General features: G+C 38.4%; 1 protein-coding gene across 3 annotated transcripts in view; it reads left to right on the plus strand.

Annotated features, from left to right (window-relative positions):
- Positions 1-19411, plus strand: part of MINPP1 (multiple inositol-polyphosphate phosphatase 1) — a 40693-nt gene extending 21282 nt beyond the window's left edge. The window contains exons 5-6 of one of the 3 annotated variants that reach the window (XR_008378857.1): positions 16700-16795; positions 18047-18184. Coding sequence is in view for 2 of the 3 variants with exons in the window: in XM_053584452.1 (XP_053440427.1) it covers positions 18047-18443 (397 nt within the window). In the remaining variant the exon portion in view is untranslated. Of the gene's footprint in view, positions 1-16699; positions 16796-18046 lie in introns of all 3 variants that reach the window. The other 2 variants (XM_053584452.1, XM_053584453.1) reach the window with 2 other exon arrangements.
- Positions 19412-23902: the final 4491 nt, after the last annotated feature.

The following is a 23902-nucleotide window of genomic DNA, read 5'->3' on the forward strand; positions in this document are numbered from 1 at the left end:
TGCCCTTTCCTCCACATCCACGCCAGCATTTCTGATTTTGGGATTTTGTTATGTGGGCTACTCTTACTGGGGTTAGGTGATATCTCAGAGTAGTTTTGGTTTGCATTTCTCTGATGATTAAGGATGATGAGCTTTTTTTCATGTGTTTGTAGATCTTGCATCAGTCTTCTTTAGAGAAGTTTCTCTTCAAGTCCCTTGCCCACCCTGAGATGGGTTCACGTGTTCTTTTCTTGTTAATACGTTTGAGTTCTCTGTGGATTCTGGTTATTAGACTTTTATCGGAGGTATAACCTGCAAATATTTTCTCCCATTCTGAGGGCTGTCTGCTTGCTTTACTCACTATGTTCTTGGCTGTGCAGAAGCTTTTTAGTTTGATCAGGTCCCAGTAGTGTATTTTTGATACTGCTTCAATTGCCTGGGGAGTCCTCCTCATTAAATATTCACCCAGGCCGATTCCTTCAAGAGTTTTCCCTGCACTTTCTTCAAGTATTTTTATAGTTTCATGGCTTAAGTTTAAATCTTTTATCCATTGAGAGTCTATCTTAGTTAATGGTGAAAGGTGTGGGTCCAGTTTCAGTCTTCTACAGGTTGCCAGCCAGTTTACCCAGCACCATTTGTTAAATAGGGAATCTTTTCCCTACTGAATGTTTTTAATTGGCTTGTCAAAGATCAAATAACAGTAAGTAGCTGGATTCGTCTCTTGGTTCTCTATTCTGTTCCAGACATCTACTTCTCTGTTTCTGTGCCAGTACCATGCTGTTTTGATCACTATGGATTTATAGTACAGTCTCAGGTCTGGTAGTGTGATTCCTCCTGCTTTGTTTTTATTGCTCAGTAATGTTTGGGCTATTCGAGATTTTTTTCCAATTCCATATAAAACAAAGTATTATTTTTTCAAGATCTTTAAAGTATGACAATGGAGCTTTAATAGGAATTGCATTAAAGTTATATATTGCTTTGGGCAGTATGGACATTTTAACAATGTTGGTAATTCCCAGCCATGAGCATGGTATGTGTTTCTATCTGTTAACCTCTTCGGCTATTTCTTTTCTTAGAGTTTCATAGTTCTCTTTGTAGAGATCTTTCACGTCCTTTGTTAGGTATACTCCCAAATATTTCATCTTCTTTGGCACTACTGTGAAAGGAATAGAGTCCTTGACTGTTTGTTCAGCTCGGTTATTGTTGGTATATATAAAGGCTACAGATTTATGGGTGTTGATTTTGTAGCCTGAGACATTGCTATATTCCTTGATCACTTCTAAAAGTTTTGTAGCAGAATCCCTAGTGTTTTCCAGATATACAATCATATCATCTGCGAAGAGTGAAAGTTTGATCTCTTCTGACCCTATGTGGATACCCTTGATTGCCTTTTTTTCCCTAATTGCAATAGCTAAAACTTCCATTACAATGTTAAAGAGCAATGGAGACAATGGGCAGCCTTGCCTGGTTCCTGATCTAAGTGGAAAGGATTTCAATTTAACTCTATTCAATACGATATTGGCTGTGGGTTTGCTGTAGATGGCCTCTATTAGTTTAAGAACTGTCCCTTCTATACCAATTTTCTTAAGTGCTCTGATCATGAAGGATGCTGGATATTATCAAAAGCTTTTTCTGAATCAATTGAAAGAATCATATGGTCTTTATTTTTAAGTTGGTTTATGTGTTGTATTACATTTATACATTTACGTATTTTGAACCAGCCTGGAGACCCTGGGATAAATCCGACTTGGTCATGGTGTATAATTTTTTTGATGTGTTGTTGGATTCTGTTTGTTAGGATCTTATTGAGTATTTTAGCATCTATATTCATTAGTGATATTGGTCTATAATTTTCTTTTCTTGTTGGGTCTTTCCCTGGTTTGGGGATCAAGGTGATGTTTGCTTCGTAGAATGTGCTGGGTAATATTCCTTCTTTTTCTATATTTTGGAAGAGGTTTAGTAGTATAGGTACTAGTTCTTCTTTAAACGTTTGGTAGAATTCTGACGTAAAGCCATCTGCTACTGGGCTTTTGTTTTTAGGGAGATGTTGTATAGTTGATGCTATTTCAGAACTTGATATAGGCCTGTTCAACATTTCCACTTCGTTCTGGCTAAGTCTTGGTAGGTGGCATACTTCCAAGTATTGGTCGATTTCTTTCAGATTTTCCTATTTGTGAGAGTAGAGTTTCTTGTAGTATTCGTTAAGGATTTTTTGAATTTCTGAGGGGTCTGTTGTTATTTCATCATTACCATTTCTGATTGATGAAATTAGAGATTTTACTCTTTTTTTCCTGGTTAGGTTGGCCAAAGGTGTATCTATTTTATTGATCTTTTCAAAAAACCAGCTTTTGGATTTATTGATCTGTTGTATAATTCTTTTGTTTTCAATTTCATTTAGCTCTGCTCTGATTTTGGTTATTTCTTTTCTTCTGCTGGGTTTGGGGTTGGAGTGTTCTTCCTTCTCCAGTTGCTTGAGATGTCCCATTAAGTTATTAACTTCCTCTCTTTCCGTTTTCTTGAGGAAGGCTTGCAGTGCTATAAATTTCCCTCTTAGGACTGCCTTTGCAGTATCCCAGAGGTTCTGGTAATTCATGTCTTGATTGTTGTTTAGTTCCAAAAATTTGGTGATTTCCTTCTTAATCTCATCTATAACCCATGTATCCTTCAGAATAAGGTTGTTTAGCTTCCATGTTCTTGTATGGGTATGCAGGTTCCTGTTATTGAGTTCAACTTTTATTCCATAATGGTCTGAGAAGATGCAAGGAATAATTTCTATTTTTTTAAATTTGCTGAGGTTAGGTTTGTGGCCTAGGATGTTGTTGACTTTGGAGTATGTTCCGTGGGCTGATGAGAAGAATGTCTATTCAGTTTTGTTGGGATGAAATATTCTGTAAATGTCCGTTAAGTCCAGATGTTGAATGGTTGAGTTTAAATCTAAAATTTCTTTGCTTAGCTTCTTTTTGGAGGATCTATCCAGCACTGCTAAAGGGATGTTAAAATCTCTAACTACTATGGAACTGGAGGAAATCGAGTTGCTCATGTCTGTTAGAGTTTCTCTTATAAATTGAGGTGCGTTGTGGTTGGGTGCATAAATATTAATAATAGAGATCTAATCATATTGAGTATTACCTTTAGCAAATATGAAGTGTACATCCTTATCCTTAATTATTTTGGTTGGTTTAAAGCCTATTGCGTCTGCGAACAGGATTGCAACACCTCCTTTTTTCTGCTTTCCATTTGCCTGTAATACAGATGACCATCCCTTCACCTTGAGTCTGTATTTGTCTTTTAATGTAAGATGCGATTCTTGTAGGCAACAGATATCTGGCTTGAGTTTTTGTATCCATTCAGCCAACCTGTGCCTCTTTAGAGGACAGTTTAAACCATTCACATTAATTGAGAGTAATGATAAGCCTTTGGAGAGTCCAGTGGACATTTTTAATCCTTTTGCAACTGTGGAAGTTGGAATTTGATCAAAATTTTCTGGGTGAGTTTACTTTTGTGGTGGAGGATTACGCTGGTCTTTATGGAGGATAGGTCTGAGGATATCCTGGAGAGCTGGTTTAGTTATTGCAAATTTCTTCAACATGTGAATGTCATTGAAGTATTTAATTTCTCCCTCATAAATGAAGCTCAGTTTAGCTGGGTACAGGATCCTGGGTTGAAAGTTATTTTGTTTTAGGAGATTAAAAGTCGATGACCATCTTCTTCTAGCTTGAAAGGTTTCAGCAGAGAGATCTGCAGTGATTCTGATATTCTTCCCCTTGTAGGTAATGGTTTTCTTTCGTCTGGCAGCTTTCAGAATTTTCTCCTTCATATTAACTTTAGTGAAATTGATTATGATGTGTCTGGGGGATGTCTTATTTGGGTTGAGTTGTGTTGGAGTTCTGAAACTGTCTGCTATCTGAATTTCGGAATCTCTTGGCATGTCTGGAAAGTTCTCCTTCATAATCTCATGGAGAAGAGACTCTGTGCCTTGTGAAGCCACTTCGTCACTTTCGGGGATCCCTATTAGAGACGAATATTGGTTTTCTTCAAATTATCCGAGAGCTCTCTGAGAGAGTGGTCTGTTTTTGCTCTCCATTTCTCTTCTTCTTTGAGGGTTTGGGAGCGTCGAAAGCTTTGTCTTCAATGTCAGAAATCCTTTCTTCTGCTTGCTCCATTCTGTTACTGAGGGATTCTACTTTGTTTCTCAGATCTTTGAGGGATGCAACTTCTTGTCTCAATGTGTCAAAATCTTTGGTCATTTGGTCTTTGAATCCGTTGAATTCTTGAGATAACTTTTGGAATTCTAATTCGATCTTATTTGCTATCCAGATCCTGAATTCAATTTCTGACATCTCAGCTATTTGTTTGTGCATGGGGTCGTGTGCTGTGTCTGCCCCATTGATCCTTGGGGGAGTTGATCTACTCTGATTATTCATATTGCCAGAGTTTTTCTGTTGATTTCACCTCATGATTGTTTTTCAGGGTGTGTTTCCAAGATTAGACCCCAGCTGGATCACTCTATTGTTGTTGGATCTTTGTAGGGAGTGACCCTGTGCAGTTCCTCTGGGGCTGCTCTAGCTAGGGAGTTTTGGTTGTGGAAGCAGCTCCGGGTGTGATACACCCGGATCCAGCAACAGGGCTGGGGGTGGTGCGCACGGTTCTGGGAGTGCCAGGCACCCAGTGACTTTGGCATAGAGAGCCCAAGGCTCCAGCAGTCTCTGGCCAGGAGAAGAGCTCTGCGCAGAGGCAGGGAGGGTTCCAAAGGTCACGCAGCTACCAGAGTCCCTGTCCAGATGAATGGGCTAGTGTGGAAGCTGGGAGGACACAGGAGGGAGGACGCAGGGTTGCGTGGCTCCCGCAGTTCCTGCTCAGGGAATGTGGAGGCCCCATGGGTGCGGGTCACCGTTCGGGGTCGCTGCACAGCTCTTATGGAGGTCTGGGTGGTGCCAAGCCCAGGAGTTTGAGGTTGCTATGAACCGTGACATCACGGCACTCCACCCAGGGCAACAGCCCAAGGCTCCAGTGTGCCAAAACAGTCTCACTCTTCCCCTAAGATTAAGGCTGTAAGGCAGCTCAGTCCCTGCCTTTAGGCTGCTCAGTCAGTAGGTTACCTTGACCCGCCCAATCCTTGCTCTGGGACCCTGAGGGCAGAGCTTGCCGGGGCAGTTCTTTCACAATGGCTTCCTGCGCCCAGCTCAGTGGCTGAGTCTGGGGCCCCAGACAAAGCCCAAAGTTCTCCACACTCCTGCTCAGGCTCTCCCCAAGGCAGTTCAACTGAGTGCCAAGTCCAGGAACACCGAAACAGTTCACAGGTAAGGCCTTTCTGGTTTGCAGTCTCACTGCTGCTTGTACTTAAGGTTGCTGGCGTGATTAGGTCAATCAAACACACGCAACCACTTGCCAGTTTTCCACTGTTTTTGTCCTCCTCTTGGGGTCCAGAAGTCCCTTGCTGGCTCCCTATATCCTCAAAGGGATGATTATAGGCAGATCCCACCGGCCAGAGATGCTTGGAGTCTTATCTCCCCAGACTCGCTGTTCCCAGTTGCAGGGAAGCTGTTACTCGGCCGCCATCTTTAATCTTGAAACCACTTTTTTTTTTTTTCCAGACAGTCTCACTATGTCGCCTTCGGTAGAGTGCCGTGGTGTCACAGCTTACAGCAACCTCAAACTCTTGGGCTTCAGCCTCCCAAGTTGCTGGGACTATAGGTGCCTGCCATAATGCCCGGCTACTTTTTTGTTGTTGTTGTAGTTTTCATGTTGTTTAGCTGGTCCAGGCTGGGTTTGAACCCGCCCACCTCAGGGTATGTGGCGGGTGCCCTAGCCACTGAGCTATAGGCACTGAGCCTGTGACCCTTTCTAATTGACTTTCCACCTCCATTTCAAAGCAACCACTGATCTACTTTCTGCCACTACAGGCTAATTTACATTTTCTAGAATTTTATATAATGGAACCGTGTAGTATGTATGTATTTTTTGGTTTGGCTTCTTTCACGCAACGTGTGATTCATCTATGTTGTTGCATTTTTAATAGTTCATTCTTTTTTTAGGCCAAGTAGTATTCCTTTATACAGATATGCTATAATCACCATTTGATGGACATTTGTGGTATTTACAGTTTGCGGCTGGTACAGATAAAGCTTCTGGTATTATTTATTTATTTATTTGTGTGCATGTACTTTCATTTTTCTTGGGTAAATACCTCAGGATGGAGTTGGCTGAGTCATACATAGGTGTATTTTTTACTTTTTAAGAAACTACCAAACCTTTCCTACTAATAGATGAGAGTTCCAGTTGTTTCTTATCCTGGCCAGCACTTGATATGATAGGTCTTTTTTTTTTTTTTTTTTTGTGGTTTTTGGCTGGGGCTGGGTTTGAACCTCCGGCATATGGGACTGGTGCCCTACTCCTTGAGCCACAGGCGCCACCCATGATAGGTCTTTTTAATTTTGGCCGTTCAAAATGGTGTGTAGTGGTACCTTATTGCAGTTTTAGTTTGCACTTCTCTGGTGATTAGCAATATTGAGCATCTTTTCATGTGCCATTTACTATGCATATATCTGTTAAACTTAGAGGAAGTCTGTATACACCTTTGCCTATGTTTTATTGTTATTGTTCTAAGAGTTCTTTATAAATATTCTAGGTACAAGTCCTTTGTCAATTTATGTTTTACAAGTATGTTTTCCTAGTGCATGGTTTGCCTTTTTGTTTTCTCAATAACATCTTTTGATGGCCTGATTTTGCCCCATTATTGTGGTAGTTCCTCTTGAATATTTATATGGCACCCTGTGTATTTTGATGTTTTCCCTAGCCTGGCTTGGTGAATACGACTATTTCCACCTTTGTGTTAGCTTTGGGAATTTTTTTAACCCGTTTCTTTCCAAGGTTTTTCCCCTTGGATTGGGGTAGTTTTCTCGCATCCATTTGCTCATGAGTATCAGCTAAAGAACTTGAGGGATGCATTTGCTGTCTGCAGAGCGCTCTTTCTTCTCAGTTTCTTTGTCCTGTGAATTCCACCCAGGATGACCTCCCTAAATTCTCACCCCATCTCATCTGTCAGGACAGTTGCCATGCTGTTTGGGCTCGCCCACCCTGTGCCAAGGCCTAGAAACTCCAGACGGAAAGCTAGGGCATTTGTTGGATTCATCTCATTTGCTTGCCTCTTCTCTTATCTGAAAACCTCTTACATTTTGCCCAGCTTTCTAGTCGTTTAAGGCAGGACAGTAAATCTGGCCCCTGTTACTCTCTTGGCTGAAGGTAGAAGCTGTTTAAATGTATTTTTGCTTGAGGAACAAACTTTATGCTTGAGTGATTTTAATTCTAGATTTGTGTTAAGCTGTGGAATTGATGCTTCTCCAAATACTCACTGGAGCTAATGTTTCAGTTAGATACATAAGGAGATTAAAAAAAAAAAATTCTTTTTTTTTTTTTATTTTTGTCATTTTCTTCCCCAAGCATCCAGCAGTTCATGTTACTTGTGTACTTATGTAAGTGTGGGGATTATGTGAGTTGCCTAAAACTGCATTTGATATTCTTGGATCATGTTTAAAAACACGCTTTGTGTAACATCAGTTGAGTGTGAAACATGAATTAAGAGCTTAGAAAGATCTAGCTGAGTACATTTGGGGGAAAAACCTGCAATTATTAGTTGTTTTTCCAGTTGAGCTTTTTGAGTGACTTTTAAGTATTTGCTTTGGATCTTTTGCCTACTTTGAACACACACATAGTTACCAACCCTCATTTAAATATAGAACTTCAGATTTTCAGCTAAATTTGTTTTGGTTGAGAATTTAATAAAATCGTCAATTTATGTAAGTAAAAAAGTATAATTTAAAGAACAGCTTTTTTAATCTTATTGCTACATAACATTAGGTAATTCACTTAACCACATTGGCCCTTTTATTTCCGAAATAAGAGGGGTTGACCAGATCCCAACCATAAAACATTGTGATTCTGACGGTGTACTTCTATACAGACATTCAGATAGAATGTCTCATGTTCATCGACTTTCTTATATTTGTATCAATAGTTTACATTTTCAAGGTTTTGCTTTTTGGTTTTTTTTTTGAAACAGAGTCTCCCCATGTCACCCTCGGTAGGGTGCTGTGGCATCACAGCTCACAGCAACCTTAAACTCTTGAGCTTAAGCAATTCTCTTGCCTCAGCCTTCCAAGTAGCTGGGACTACGCTACAACACCCAGCTATTTTTTGGTTGCGGTAATCATTGTTGTTTGGTCGGCCCGGGCTGGGTTCAAACCTGCCAGCTCTGGTATATGTGGCTGGCGCCCTAGCTGCTGAGCTACAGGCACTGAGCCATTTTGAAGATTTTTTGAAAGCTAAAATGTACATCTTTTAAAGTGATTTTGTCACTTCTTGGAAAATGTAATATCCCAAGTTTAATACATTTTTGTTACAGGAAGAGAGCAAAGGTTAAGGTGTTCCATCCCATGCCTGTTCTTTGGATTACTTACGTAAGAGTCTCAAAGTAAAGAATAGTCGTTACAGTTGGGGGATATAAGTTAATTTGAGAAATATGACTAATAAGAGTCAGTTTGTTCATGGATCAGAATTCAGTAAATACCATTAGAGACAGATTAAAAATAAATAAAGTTCAAAGCACATTATAGAACACCTGAATTATTCATTTGGTATTAAGTATGTAAATTTATTTCGTTCTATTTAGACATTTCAAATATCATATTTATCTGTGTAAAATTATCAGACTTGTCTGGAGTATATGTGATTCAGGGGATATAAACCAACATGGGACAGAATTGTAGGTACGTTATTCTATGGGTGCCGGATTAACATATCCCAAAACAATACTGAAGTTTTTCTTTTCTTTTCTTTTTTTTCTTTTTGAGGCAGTCTCAAGCTGTCGCCCTTGGGTAGAGTGCCGTGCTTTCACAGCTCACAGCAACCTCAAACTCTTGGGCTTAAGCGATTCTCTTGCCTCAGCCTCCCAAATAGCTGGGACTACAGGAGCCCACTACAACACCTGGCTATTTTTCTTTTTTTGTCATTGGTGTTGCGGTTGTCATTGTTGTTTTAGCTGGCGTGAGCCGGGTTCAAACCCGCCAGCCTCAGTGTATGTGGCTGGTGCCCTACCCACTGAGCTACAGGCGCTGCCAATACTCAAGTTTTTAGGAGTATGTGCTTTTCTCTGGTACAAAGTTCCATTCCTTAAGTCAGTTTTGCAAATGGTTTCATGTTCCCCATGAAAGTTAAGAACCACAGATGCAGTGGGTATTGAATATTCCCCTTTAAATTGCCTTGGCAACCCTCCTTTAAAAAAATATTTACATCTTCTGCCAAAAAACTGCATTTTGTTAAAGGAAAAAAACGTGCTCCCTTATTCCATGTTCTGTTAAATCTTACCACTCTGTTTATTTGAATGATAGTGACATAAAAAGCTACATGGGACATAGAGAGAGTAGAATGTAGTGGAACATAGCAGTCTTTGTGCTCAGCAATCTTATACAAAACTGTATGCATGGCCTTGTGGCTGCATGCATGGAAGCACACAAACTGAGAGGTAACTGAGTTCTGTTCACATCCTTCCCTTTTTGTCCTCCCATATCTGCCTACATTGTGCTTCTCTCCCCCTCATGCTTGCTCACTCTTCCTCTCTCTCACACACATACTCTTATTCCCTCATTCAGACTGTGCAGAGAAACAGAGACACTCATACCTATTTAGTGTGGCCAGCATTTTAACCATAGACTACCTTTGGTTTGTTGGAGAAGGTTGAGAATGAACCCCAGAAAAGTTTTTTTTTTTTTTAACCAGGCTTTATTTATTTATTTTTATTGTTAAATCATAGCTGTGTACATTTGTGCAATCAAGGGGTACAATGTGCTGGTTTCATATACAATCTGAAATATTCTCATCAAACTGTTCAACGTAGCCTTCATGGCATTTTCTTAGTTATTGTATGTAGACATTTGTATTCTGGATTTAGTAGGTTTCACCTGTACCCATTCTAAGATGCACCATAGGTGTGACCCCATCCTTTACCCTCCCCCAGAAAAGTGCTTATGCCATCCTTGAGACTTTGGTGTATTAGAGGAAAAACTGGGGATTTGGTTCAGTGATTGGACCTATGCTGCTAACTGGAGTAAATCAATTCCTAGGAGATGGCTTAGGACGAGATTGAACTTTTTTGTTGTATTGTTGTTGCAGTTTTTGGCCAGGGCCTGGGTTTGAATTTGCCACCTCCCGTATATGGAGCTGGTGCCCTAGTTCTTGAGCCATAGGCGCCATCCCAGATTGAACTTTTTAAAGATTAAATTATGACACACCAAAGTTCAGCATGTTGCTAGAAATGGAACCAAATCACTTCTTCACAGAAATTACTGATTTACTTTATAAAATCCTGACACACACCTTTAATGGCTTCTGATGAAAATGGTGCCATAAATAAATACTCTTGTGTATTTGAGGTAAGGTGTTTACAAACTCCACAGCTCTTTTAGCCTTTACCAGTTGAAGATACCCTATTTTTTGGTGTTTACGTAAAATTTTGATAGAAAACACTCTGTTTTTCCATTGACATGCTGCTTAATTTTGTCAAAGAAAATAGCAATGTGAGTAAGTCTTATAAATAAAAGGAAAATCAGGTATAAGTATGAGCAGCTGCTCAAGAAGGATTATATTGGCTCTTTGGAAGGAAAATATGCTCCTTTTGGTCATAGGTATTTCCATGGAAGTAATTGGGTTTTTTAGTATGCCAGAGTTTGCTATTTTGCCAGTCGAGTTACAAACGATGAGGTAGAAATCAGCTTATACACTGCTTAGTCATTCTTTGTAAGAAAAGCATTCTGACATTCTTAGCTGTAAATAGACACCTGGTTTGAACTGTATAGTTTAAAATGACTGAACAATTATTGGCTAAGTTCTCTTGGATTTTATACCTCTTAATTATGAGTTAGATGTTTTATTTATGCTTTCTTAAGAAACCTGTTTATATATATATATATAAAAATTTTTTTTTTTGTAAGTTTTGGCCGGGGCTGGGTTTGAACCTGCCACCTCTGGCATAGGGGGCCAGTGCCCTACTCCTTTGAGCCACAGGTGCAGCCCCGAAACCTAGTAATATTTTATAAAGTAATCTTTATTATCTTCATTCTAGTTTTCACTTGAAACATTAAATATTATTGTTGTTATTTTTTAGAGACAGAGTCTCACTTTATCGCCCTCAGTAGAGCGCAATGAAGTCATAGCTCACAGCAACCTCCAACTCCTGGACTTAGGCATTCTCTTGCCTCAGCCTCCCGAGTAGCTGGGACTACAGGCGCCGGTCACAATGCCTGACTATCTTTTTGTTGCAGTTTGGCTGGGGCCGGGTTCAAACCCACCACCCTCGGTATATGGGGCTGGTGCCCTACCCATTGAGCCACAGGCACTGCCCAGGACCATTAAATATTGTTAAGTTGAATACAGGCTAGGAAAAACAAAATACTGAAGAAAATTATTTATATTTGAGACTTCTGTGATTTATATTCTGAGCTATTATTTAATGGAAATAACATTTGAAATAAAGCAAAAATACTTAACATTCTTTTATTTGTATCTTATTTAAGAGCATGCTAAATTTCTGCTTCCTACCCTTAAAACTTTAACCTAGACATCTTGTGGCATCTGTGTTTTTTTTGAAATGAGAAAATCAAGAATAAAGCTAGATTTTTAGAATTGTATAAAATGTGGGTGGATAAAAATAATTTTTAGTCATCTTTAGGGTTGCAATTTTATGTTCATGTTGATAGCATATTTTGTAAAATATGGTAAAATAATCTTTTTTAAGTATTTCCTTCTTGAGATTAGTCTGCTTTCTTGCCATTTAAAAAAAAATTTTTTTTTGAGTCAGAGTCTCATTGTCACCCTTGGCAGAGTGTGTCACAGCTTACAACAACCTCCAACTCTTGGGCTTAATCAGTTTTCCCACAATGCCTGGCTATTTTTTGTGACAGTTGTCATTGTTGTTTAGCTGGCCCAGCTGGGTGTATGTGGCTGGTGCTGTAACTACTGTGCTACAGGCACCGAGCCTTTCTTGCCATTTTTAAAGACATGTCAAACTGTGGCCAGGTGTAGTGGCTCAGGCCTGTAATCCTAGCACTTTGGGAGGCTGAGGTGGGTGGATTGCTTGAGCTTAGGAGTTTGAGACCAGCCTGAGCAGGAGTGAGACCCCATCTCTAAAACATAGCCAGGTATTGTGGTGGGTGCTGTAGTCCCAGCTACTTGGGAGGCTGAGGCAAGAGGATCACTTGAGCCCAATAGTTTGAGGTTGCTGTGAGCTATGACACCATGGCACTCTGCCAGGAGTGACAAAGTGAGACAGTCTCCCAAAAAAAAAAGACATGTCAAACCAAGTGTCTTATTCTATATCCAACAGAGATTTGTGCATATGCATTTAGAAGTGATTTACACATATTCCTTAAAGTAGTCATGGTTTAGGTGATTATCTGTTAAATACATGTTTGTCTTGTCTTATAATACACCTTACCAGTAGTGATACTATTGTCAAAAAGCAAAATATCAGACAGCATCATGATACTAACATGAAACATCTGCTATTGTTATCATCTTGTAATCCAGTCTCTTAGCAATGGCCAAACTGATTTTAGTTATATCTGGGAAATGAAAGATAAAGATGGAGAAGTTGATTGGAAAGGAGAGGATGTTCATATATAAAGAAGAAAGTGTGTAGAAAATGTAAAGTAGATCACATTTGGTCTGGGTACAACCTCAGAATCCTCAATGCTGTGTTCCAGATAGCTCTTGCTTAACAAATTGGAGATTTGGCCTAGAGGTTGGTTCCACAGAACTAAAAATTGTCATTTGTTGACATATTCCCTTTTGGAACCAGATAAAAATTTAGGTGCATATATGCCCTTTATTACTATCCAAACTGCATTCAGTGTGGAAAATGTAGTACAGCTGAGTGCCTTAGTTAATGATAGTAGCTTGTATAGAAAACCTCAGCAGTGGTTCTCAACCTTCCTGATGCCGCCGCCCTTTAATACAGTTCCTGTGGGTCTTGACCCACAGGTTGAGAACCGCTGTCATAGAGGCTTGGTATCTCTGACTTTAGGAAACAGTTGGTCATGTGGTATGTTCCTGAAGCACCTTTTCTTGCCTGTTTGTGTTCATCTCTTAGAGGCTTACATCATTGTTTACCTGCTTTTTGTAGAACTATTATTTTACATTAAATTTTTTTCTCATTATATATTCATTTGAAATTAAAAATCTAAGAAACGTGGGCTTGGCCAATTGTATGCTCTTAGAGAAAAATAGATGCCTTATTTAATAAATAATCTATTTTCTTATTCTGTAGGATTTAGTATATCTTTTTACCAAATTGCATGTGGCTAAAGAGTGTTTTTGAGTTGGCTAATTCAGATTGAGTTGGGGCATAACTAGGAATCTTGTTACCAAGCGCTAACAATGGCAGTCCTTGTTAGCTAGTATGTTAAAAATATTGTGTTTCTTCCCTTAAATAAAAAGTAGTGTTTTTGTTGTTGTTGTTTTGAGGGTTTTTTGGAGACAGAGTCTATGTCACCCTGGGTAGAGTGCTGTGGCGTCACAGCTCATAGCAACCTCAAACTCTCGGGCTTAAGCGATTCTCTTGCCTGGCCTCTCAAGTAGCTGGGACTACAGGCACCCGCCAAAGCACCCAGCTATTTTCTTGTTGTAGTTGTCATTGTTGTTTGGTAGGTCTGGACCAGGTTCAAACCCGCCACCTCCAATGTATGCGGCCGTTGCCCTAGCTGCTGAACTATAGGCGCCAAGCCAAAAGGAGTTTGATTTTATATTATTGTACTTTATTTTACTTCCAAATTAATATGAGGTTACAAATTTTTAGGTTACATCGTTCTCACTTCTGAGGTAAAGTTGTTGTAGTTGAGACCTTCACCCAGGGGGCCCATTGAACACCCTCACGTTGTGCACATAAGGTGCAATCAAATCAGCAATGATTTGAAAGTAATAGTGACTAAATTCCTAAATTATGTGCTCTACTTGAGATACACAAATAGTTTCTTACACAAAAGGGCATTATGATTTTTCCAGGTAAATTTTTTGGGGGATATAAATTATATTCATGAAATCTGATTTATGGTATACCTCTATTTTTGCTTTTGAATTTGAACCTTTGGTACTTTGGAATATTTGATGAGTTTTAAGATAACACTATTCAGTGAAATGAGTTTGTCACTTCATAATACCATGTCTGTCTTTAGAGTAAATTGTTATGTACTGGTATTTTAGAAAGAGAACTGACTTGAACTCAACTCCTGGGCTCTAAAGTGAGAGCCCAGTTCACTGTGTGTCACCTGGGGCCCTTCGGTGCTGCAGCTACTCTGGCTCTTGCTGCTGCCATGCTTGTTTGCCATCACACATTGATCACTTGCTCTGTGCCAAGCACTGATGTGTTGATAAACCTCAAATCCAACAACTGCATAAGGGAAGTGACTAACCTACATATTGCAGCAAGCAAGGCTGGGAGAGATTCAGTAATTTGGCCTAAGTAGGTTATGCCTCCCTGGTTTTCAAGCTGCAGGGTCATGCCCCTCACTTCACTATGCTTACCTATTTTATCAGATGCTCTGATACCAGGTTGTATAGCCAAGAGTTCAAGCTAAAAATTTATTTTTAAATAATTTCAGGTGTGTCCTCTTTAAGACTGCTTATCTTTTGAAAAATTAAGCTTAGGAATTAGACTGAGGCAATAAATACTTTTTTGAGAGGATCTAGCTATTATTTTACTTTAAACTACTCCCGTTAGTTTAATGGGTAGTATTTTTCTAGTGAATTTAATTGGTAGCTCAAAGGTAACTTAGGCAAATAAGCTAACCTTAGTTTTTCATCTCTAAAAAGGGTATGATACTGTCTCATAGTTGGGTAAGCCACCTGTTGTACTTCGAATGCCTACAATGGGTAGCATTTCTATTTTAAGACTTATTAGAAATGTATTCATGACCCTCACACACCATGTCCTCAGGAAAGCCCATCCACTTCCTCTTCAGATGGAAGGATTTGCTCTGCTTCTGTGGGTTCTCCTTTTAGACAAATGCTAATCTGCAAAAGCCAGGAATATGTTTCATTTGTCTTTTTGTTCTTTTACCTCACCACCCTTCCTTCCCTTCTCCCCACCTTTCAAAAAAACTAGCATGGTGCCTGGCACTTGGCATGGAAAGATAGGGAATGTTACATACAACAAATTAAATCAATCTTTGAAAAGTCTCTCCTTTTTATGTCTAGGAAAATTGAATGCAGCTATATTGTTCAAGAATTTTTTTTTTTTTTGTAGAGACAGAGTCCCACTTTTATGGCCTTCGATAGAGTGCCGTGGCCTCACACAGCTCACAGCAACCTCCAACTCCTGGGCCCAAGCGATTCTTCTGCCTCAGCCTCCCAAGTAGCTGGGACTACAGGCACCCGCCACAATGCCCAGCTATGTCCAAGAATTTTTTGTATGAATATGAGCACCCAGCTCCTTTTTTCTTAATTCTAAAAGCATCTACTGTGTACAAGACCCTTTAAGGCATGGCCGGGTGTGGTGGCTCACATCTGTGAGCACTCTGGGAGGCCAGGGCGGGTGGATCACTTGAGCTTAGGAGTTCAAGATCAGCCTGAGCAAGAGGGAGACCCCGCCTTTACTAAAAATAGAAAAACTAGCCAGGCATTGTGGTGGGTGCCTGTAGTCCCAGTTAGTCAGGAAGCTGAGGCAAGAGAATAGCTTAAATCCAAGAGTTTGAGGTTTCTGTGAGCTATAATGCCACAGATGCCAGGGCACTCTACTCAAGGTGGAAAAAAAAACTTTAAGGCATGAAGGGTAAAGTAGAAAAATAAAAAATAATTACAAATTGGGCTGTGCCTGTGGCTCAAAGGAGTAGGGCGCCAGCCCCGTATGCAGGCCAAAAACTGCAAAAAAAAAAAAAAAAATTACAAATGAATTGTACTAATTTCTCTCCTTTATATTTAACATCATCTCACATACTTAAAATATTTTTACTTGATTATTCAGAAATATATGAAGTATGGAAATAAAATGGTAAGTTGTTTATTATTTCCTGTGGACATAGTTGGATTTTTAAGCAAAATCTTGTTCTAATCATAGTTGGTGGCTCTCTAGTTTTTAGGGTTTTTTAGACTGTTATCCTTGTGTTATTTGATTGGTGCATTTAAACAGATCTTTAAGTTTTTTTTGTATGTTACACTTTCTGTAATAGAGATTACTATCTATATAAGAAGATACTATTCATAGCATTTATAACAGTTGGCACTTTTTCTTCCTATTGAAAATTATCTAGAATTGTAAAATACAATTTTAAGTTTGGATTTATTAAGTGGCACAAGATGGTAATTTATTTTTGATGGTATGATATCCTTTGTGATTCCTATCAAACTCTGAATACTCTGAATAAGCATTGTAAAGCACAATTTTCCTCAAATATCTTCTGAAAAGTAGCTGATAATTAACATATTGCTGATAAGCAGCCAAAAGAAAAAAATATGGTTTACCTTAGAATTTAAAATTTTCATTTGGGCCACAGTAGAGATTTAATTTCTTCTCTAGCTTGGATATGATGAAAACATGTAGAACTTTGAACATTATAATTTGTACATAGCTCTTTTGATCTTTTCCCTTTCTTCCTCAACCCATTTTTTCATACATGTGTTTGTTACTTATCTTGTATCTTTTTTCTGTTTGCTCTGTATTTGATCAATATTTAAGTTTGTGAGACTGTCCATATCACTGTCTACGCTGTGCTGTCCAACATGTGGTTGCTTAATCAACACTTGAAAGAGAGCTGTTGGACTTGAGTTCACTGTAAGTGTAAATTACATACTATATCGTCAACACTTGGTAGAAAAAAGAATGTGAAATTTGTTAATATGTCTGAACTGTTATCATTTCAACATGAATTTGTATACAAATTATTATCTCTTGTCCCAGTTTATTGGAGTTCATCAGTGGGGGGAAGATGAGAGAGTTACTGACAATAAATTATTTTCTTTGAGACAAAGGAAGTGTTACTGCTGTTGCTAATAGATCTTGTGGACAGTAATAACTGAACCTGAATGTTAAGCCTAGAGAAATGCTAGTGGCATAGAAAGGCAAAACAATGTTGGAAAACACACCTGTTTCAAGTCCCTTAATCTGCAAAACTCATACTCTCTCCTTAAACGGAAAGAATGATGTATATGTATTTGCAACGCTACAGTGACTGTGAATTTTGGAACTTTAACTTTTAATATAAAAAGTTCAGTTCCCCTACTCAGGAAATGGAGGCAGAAGGATGGCTTGACGCTAGCAATTCAAGACCAGCCTGAGCAACATAGTGAGACCTTGTCCCCAAAAATGTATTTTAAATTTACCTGAGCATGGTGCTTTGTGTGCCTGTGGTCCCAGATACTTGGGAGGCTGAGACAGGATGATTGCTTGAGCCCAGGAGTTCAAGATTACTCTGAGCTACCACTGCACTAAAGCCTGGGCAATTGAGTGAGACCTCATCTCTTAAAACACACCCACAGACACCACATCCACTTGAAAGTTCAGTTCTTCCACACAGAATGTGAGTTATATGCTTGAGCTATGTATATAAAGATTTTTTTTTTTTTTTATTGTTGGGGATTCATTGATAAAGATTTTTAAAATGTGATTATTTAAACTTAAATAAAGTATGAGAGTATATGAGAATATACTTTGAAAATTCTGGGATTAAGCCAACACATGCTATTTGAGTTTCCTGCACCGAGGGTGGCGGGTTTGAACCTGGCCTGGGCCAGCTAAACAACAATGACAATTGCAACAAAATAGCTGGGCATCGTGGCGGGCACCTGTAGTCCTAGCTACTTGGGAGGCTGAGGTGAGAGAATTGCTTAAGCCCAAGAGTCTGAGGTTGCTGTGAGCCATGATGCCACAGTACTCTACCCAGCGCAACAAAAAAAAAAAAAAAAGAAAGAAAAAGAAATCTAAACTTAGAAAATGATAGCAAAGTTGGATACTACTTCTAATTGTAGATATTATGTTCTATGACATAAATACATATATTTTTCTCCCCTCAATTTATCTTTTAAGGTCTCAGCCAGTTTCTTCTCCAGTCATCCTCCAATTTGGTCATGCAGAGACCCTTCTTCCACTGCTTTCTCTCATGGGCTACTTCAAAGATAAGGATCCCCTAACAGCTTACAATTACAAGGAACAAATGCATCGGAAGTTCCGAAGTGGTCACATTGTACCTTATGCCTCGAACCTAATATTTGTGCTTTACCATTGTGAAAATGCTAAGACTCCTAAAGAAAAATTCAGAGTGCAGTTGTTATTAAACGAAAAGGTGTTACCCTTGGCTCACGCACAAGAAACTGTTTCATTGTATGAGGACCTGAAGAACTACTACAAAGATATCCTTCAGAATTGTCACACCAGAGAAGAATGTGAATTAGCAAAGGTTAACAGTACATCTGATGAGCTGTGAGTAACTGGAGAAGATATTTAATTCATCAGGAATCTATTGGGAGCAATTATATGCTTGTAATAGGTGGGCAATCCCTTGATTACAGAAAGCTTTTACATCACTTGAATATTTCTGTCTTTTCCCAGAAAAACATTGAGGTTTTTTGCTTTGGACAAGATATATGAGAAATAATTTTTCACTGGAGCAGCTCTCTTGGGGGGGAAAACCTATTCAAAGAAACAGCTAGAACTGCAAATGTTTACAGAAATTTCCTATTTATATAAAATTTAATATATCTCAGCCTGATATAGAATATGATTTCAAAATGATGCTTGAAAAGTGCTGGAGTAACAAAATATGTCAGTTGGACAATCCATAACTTGACCGAACCAAGTTTAGGAGCTTTACCGATTGTGCTACAGTTCTCTTTTTCTCAGGTAGGAAAATTTTAGTATGTAGTATTGTTTTTCTTAATCAGAACTATTGTGATAAGCTGGGAGTATGACTTTGGAAGAAAACTATTATTTCTAGATAAACATTTGAAACAGTTTTAAAAAACAAGAGTCTGATCTAAATGGACACCTTCATTGAAGCATAACAAAAAAGTATAATATTTGTGTTAAGGTATTTATCAAGTATTTGAAAGTAATTGCTTTTAACCTAATAAGTCTTGCAGGGCTATCTTAAATTATTATCATGCTTGTACATTTAATAATGGAAAGACAAAAAGGACAATTCACAGTCAGATGGGTAAGAATCAAAGTTTCTTAAATCCACTGCTGATTTTTTCAATTCTATCACTTGGCTTCTATTTTTTATATTTTGCTATTATATGAAATGTATCTTTTGGTGGTTTGATTTCTTTTTCTTTTTAAAATAAAGATTTCTCAGCTGGCTTAGTTTCACAGTTTTAAACCCATTGTAAAGAAATAAAATAGTTCTTTAAATGCCGTGAAAGTATTTGCTATAATAAAATCCCTCTGACTTTACTGCTAGTTCTTTTCTGTTCTTCATGTTGAAGTGCACTCAGTTACTGAGGTAAAAGGTTGTTCAAGCAGCTTTGACCCAATCAGGAAATACAAAGATTTCCTTGAATGAAGAGGTTATTGTTAATGCATTTTATTTTAATTTATATTTGTTTTAAGAGTGATATCTTTCAAAGGGAGATTTAAGACTTTTGTTGAAAATGCGTGGTTACTCTGATCAAACAATATGCAGTAAAATCCCAGTTTAACGGAGTGTACTGTGTTGATTTTTCAATAGTTTGTTTTTGAGGGAAGAGACGTAGGAAAAGAAATATTAAGGATAAGCATGTTTCTATGTACAAATTATCATGGGTGACTTGGATTAAGACACTTTCAGCTAAATTTCAGTTAATAAAAATTGAAAAAGTCAGTTTGAGTCTTTAAAAAAAAGGACTGAAATAGTATCTTTTTAGCATCAAGAGTCAAAACATTTTCTAGTTAATGCTTAGTCAAATTAATTTTTTCAGTTACTGAAGTTATATCCTAATTTAGAGATAAGATAAAAAGATTTTAAATGCTTTATCAGTAAAGATAAAACCTCTTGTTGCTTTTACTTTTGCAAAATGCGACTAGGGGGACGTTTAAAATCATATAATATTAACCATCGGGTTACCTGACCTTGTCAGACCCTTTTGAATAAATTCCCTAAGGTTAAAAGAAGTAGCACTAATGAGTAAGTAAAAAAGACAAGTCAATAAACATTTGGGGCTGTAAATATAGCATATGTGTTCTATGAGAAGATGAAGGACTATTTAGGACTATTTCAGCATGGCATTCTCAGAAACTGAATTATTCCAGAATGGCAAGTATTCAGAATGGACATGAATATAGATTGATTCAAATAGTCTCCTCAGAACGTGTCCTCTGGAAAGGAGATACTGTGGATATCACAGAGAAGGATTCTGGGTTCAAATGACCTTGAGAAAGTGGGGGTTCTGTTTCCTATAGAATGTCTCAGGCTTTTAACACGCAGACATGCATTTTTACTATAAGGCATTATAGCAGGCTCCTGTCTTATTTGACCTGAGAATGATTTTTCAAGGAGAAGCTCCTATGACTGTGTAAATGAGAACTACTTTGAAAATTTGGGGATTAAACCAACACATGCCATTTGGAATCCTTTCAAGTGAGAGGGTGGTGAGGGTCATGGAATTAAATACAAGTGGGGAAAAAAATATACTAAAATATCCTCTGTTATAAATTAGATCAAATGATATAGATAGGATTACAGTCATTACAGATTTATCTTAAAATACTGTTTTGTAATTTAGTTCTCTCGCCCGTGGCTCAGTGAGTAGGGTGCTGGCCCCATATACTGAGGGTGGCGGGTTCAAACCCAGCCCCGGCCGAACTGCAACAAAAAAATAGCCAGGCGTTGTGGCGGGCGCCTGTAGTCTCAGCTGCTCGGGAGGCTGAGGCAAGAGAATCGTGGAAGCCCAAGAGCTGGAGGTTGCTGTGAGTCCTGTGACGTCATGGCACTCTACCGAGGGCGGTAAAGTGAGACTCTGTCTCTACAAAAAAAAAAAGAAAGTATATAACTATACATTAAAGTTATAAAAGATGCATAGCTCATTGATCATTGATCTTCAAATGAATGATGTTTATGAAACACATGATTAGCTGGAAAAGCTACTGCTGTCAGTACACTAACTGCTGATTGCTTCTGCAAAGTTCTGGTGTTCTTATTTCTATGTTAAAAAACATTGTCAGTATGCAGACACGAAGAGAATAAAATAATGAGCATACATATCATCCTGTTCCATCAGAGTTTAAAATGGTAACATTTGTTTTAGATCCCAATAAACAGTTTTGAGGCCTTTTGAATGCCTCCATGATCCTATGGCTCTACTCAATATAAAATTAATATTCACCCTCCCACTGCACGCTTGATTCTAGAGACTTGTAGTCTTGTTTTGGGAGCCTTGAAATTTTCTACAAAAGGTTGCATAGTCTGTATGTCATTCTTGAATGAGTATTTTACCTGCTAGATTCATTTTTTCAAGACTTTGATCTTGACCATTTGTTGCAAAATAATACCTTTAATTCTTTAATGCCTGTTGAGTACTTTGTGTACAAATGCTAGACATACTCCATGGCCATAGAAAGATGAATGAGCCTAGTTCTTTTATTAAAGGAGTCTATCTTAAAATACCTTAAAACAAACTTACTTTAAATGTCTGACACATCAACTGAACATATTTGATTCTTTGAATACTTATAAAATAGCAGACTATGAAAGTTTTGTAGGAATTGTTAAATTTCATTGTTAATTAGGACCATATAGTCATCTTTGAGTATGTGAGGATGTGTGTAAAATAATTCATGTAGAAATATTGAATGGAGGTAAGTGTGGTCTATTTTTGCTAGCTTTAACTGAAGTTAGGCTAATCTCATTTAGGAAGTGCCTAACACTGAAGAATCTCATGATAAAAACTAAAGACCTTATCTAGGATAGGGTAGATGAAGAGTTGAACGTTGAAAAATAATCTTTGGCTAACAAGGGTTCATTTATAACAGGTGGCCACATTACCCAGCTAAGCCAGAATTTAATCCCTATTGGTCCTGACATTCTGGTTGATTGATTAATGCCTATGGTCATTAGCCATTTTTCTGTCAAATGTACAACTTGATGTGTGTACTTGCCTTTTTTATGGTCATGTCATTGTTTTGAAGTTTCTGCTCTCCAACACACAGTCACTTGATACTGTTTTGTAAATAATCTTGATCTTGATTTTGACACTGAAAGCAAAACTTAACATCTAAAGAAAAAGGTGGTTCACCTTTTCAAGACATAATCAAGGGCAGCACCTGTGGCTCAAGGAGTAGGGTGCCGGTCCCATATGCCGGAGGTGGCAGGTTCAAACCTAGCCCCGGCCAAAAACCAAAAAAAAAAAAAAAAAGACATAATCAACTTTTCTGATGTCTTTGAGGGGTTTCCTTTTGTAAACTGCAGCAGTGCTGATACATCCCCATGAAAGACTTGGGGGTTACATACAACCAGCCGAGAATGTAAAGTATGAATTTTTGGAACACATTTCTCTAAGATGATATTTGTGTGGTACATTAATGAGAGTGGGAATTTGAACTGTTCTTTGCCAACTATAAGCTAAAAATATTCGCATTACTATACAATTTGTTTATATCTAGCTGTCCCCTGAACTTTTGTCACAGGTCACCCAATTCTTTCCTATTCCTTTTTTCTTGTTCACTTGAGCTTTTCCTTTCACTGACCTGGCAGCCTATTTTAAGCATCCTCACATCAGTCTTTTCAGCTGTTTTTTATTCTTTGTTTGTATGTATGAATAATAGTATTTTTGAGAAAGTTCTACATTGGGAAAGGAGATGTCATGTTTTTCTAGTATTGGAATTAAGTTGAAGAGTTACAGTTTTGAGCTTCACAACTGCGTTTAAGCATTTTATCATTACTGAAATAATACATTTTAAGATAGGATTCTTAAATTTCTTTCTTTCCATCTTTCTGTCTTTCTTTCTTTTTGAGACAGTCTCCCTGTTGCCCTCGGTAGAGTGCTGTGGCATCCCAGCTCACAGCAACCTCCAACTCTTGGGCTTAAGCGATTCTCTTGCCTTAGCCTCCCAGGTAGCCGGGACTACAGGCACCTGCCACAACGCCCAGCTATTTTTTGTTGCAGTTTGGCCATGGCAGGTTCAAACCCACCACCCTCAGTATATGGGACTGGTGCCCTACCCACTGAGCTACAGGCACCGCCCCTTAGTTGTATTTCTAAAACTAGCCTCAATTCAATATCTTCTATAGACTACATTCCTGGATTTTAAACTATTCTTTAGACTAGACCCAAGCAAATCATGTCCACACTTGTGTTTGTTGCTCTGAGAGGATAAATGTTCATTTATTAAAATGCTAAGTCCTTTTCTTTTTTTTAGACATTCTGTTGCCTGACTAGAGTGAAATGGTGTCCTTATAGCTCACTGCAGCCTCAAACTCCTGAGCTGGAGGGATCTTCCTGCCTCAGCCTCTCAAGTAGCTGGTACTATAGGCACGCCACCACACCTGGCTAATTTTTCTATTTTTTGTTGAGACGGGGTCTTACTCTTTTATTTGCTGGTCATGAACTCCCGAGCTCAAGTGAACCTCCCTCCTTGGCCTCCCAGAGTGCTAGGATTACAGGTGTGAGCCACCACACCTGGCTGTGATAGCCTTCTTGAATTGGATAATACTACTGATACAATGACAAAGTTTAATTAGAATATTTATTGTACATTTGTAAAATTTCAGGTTAATGTGAGGGTACAGACAGCTAAATCACAATATTTGAGTTTGTTAGGTAGAGTCCCTCTTGTAGTGTGTCCTGCACCCAAAAGGTGTGTCCCCATACAGTCCTACATTTAGTGGGAGGACCGCGAACCCCTTTTTTTCCCTACACATTAAGCACTATTCAAATTTGGTGTAGCTTTATTAGTGGCAGCAGGGGAATT

Source organism: Nycticebus coucang, chromosome 3 (genome assembly GCF_027406575.1).
Source record: "Nycticebus coucang isolate mNycCou1 chromosome 3, mNycCou1.pri, whole genome shotgun sequence".
Taxonomy (NCBI): domain Eukaryota; kingdom Metazoa; phylum Chordata; class Mammalia; order Primates; family Lorisidae; genus Nycticebus; species Nycticebus coucang.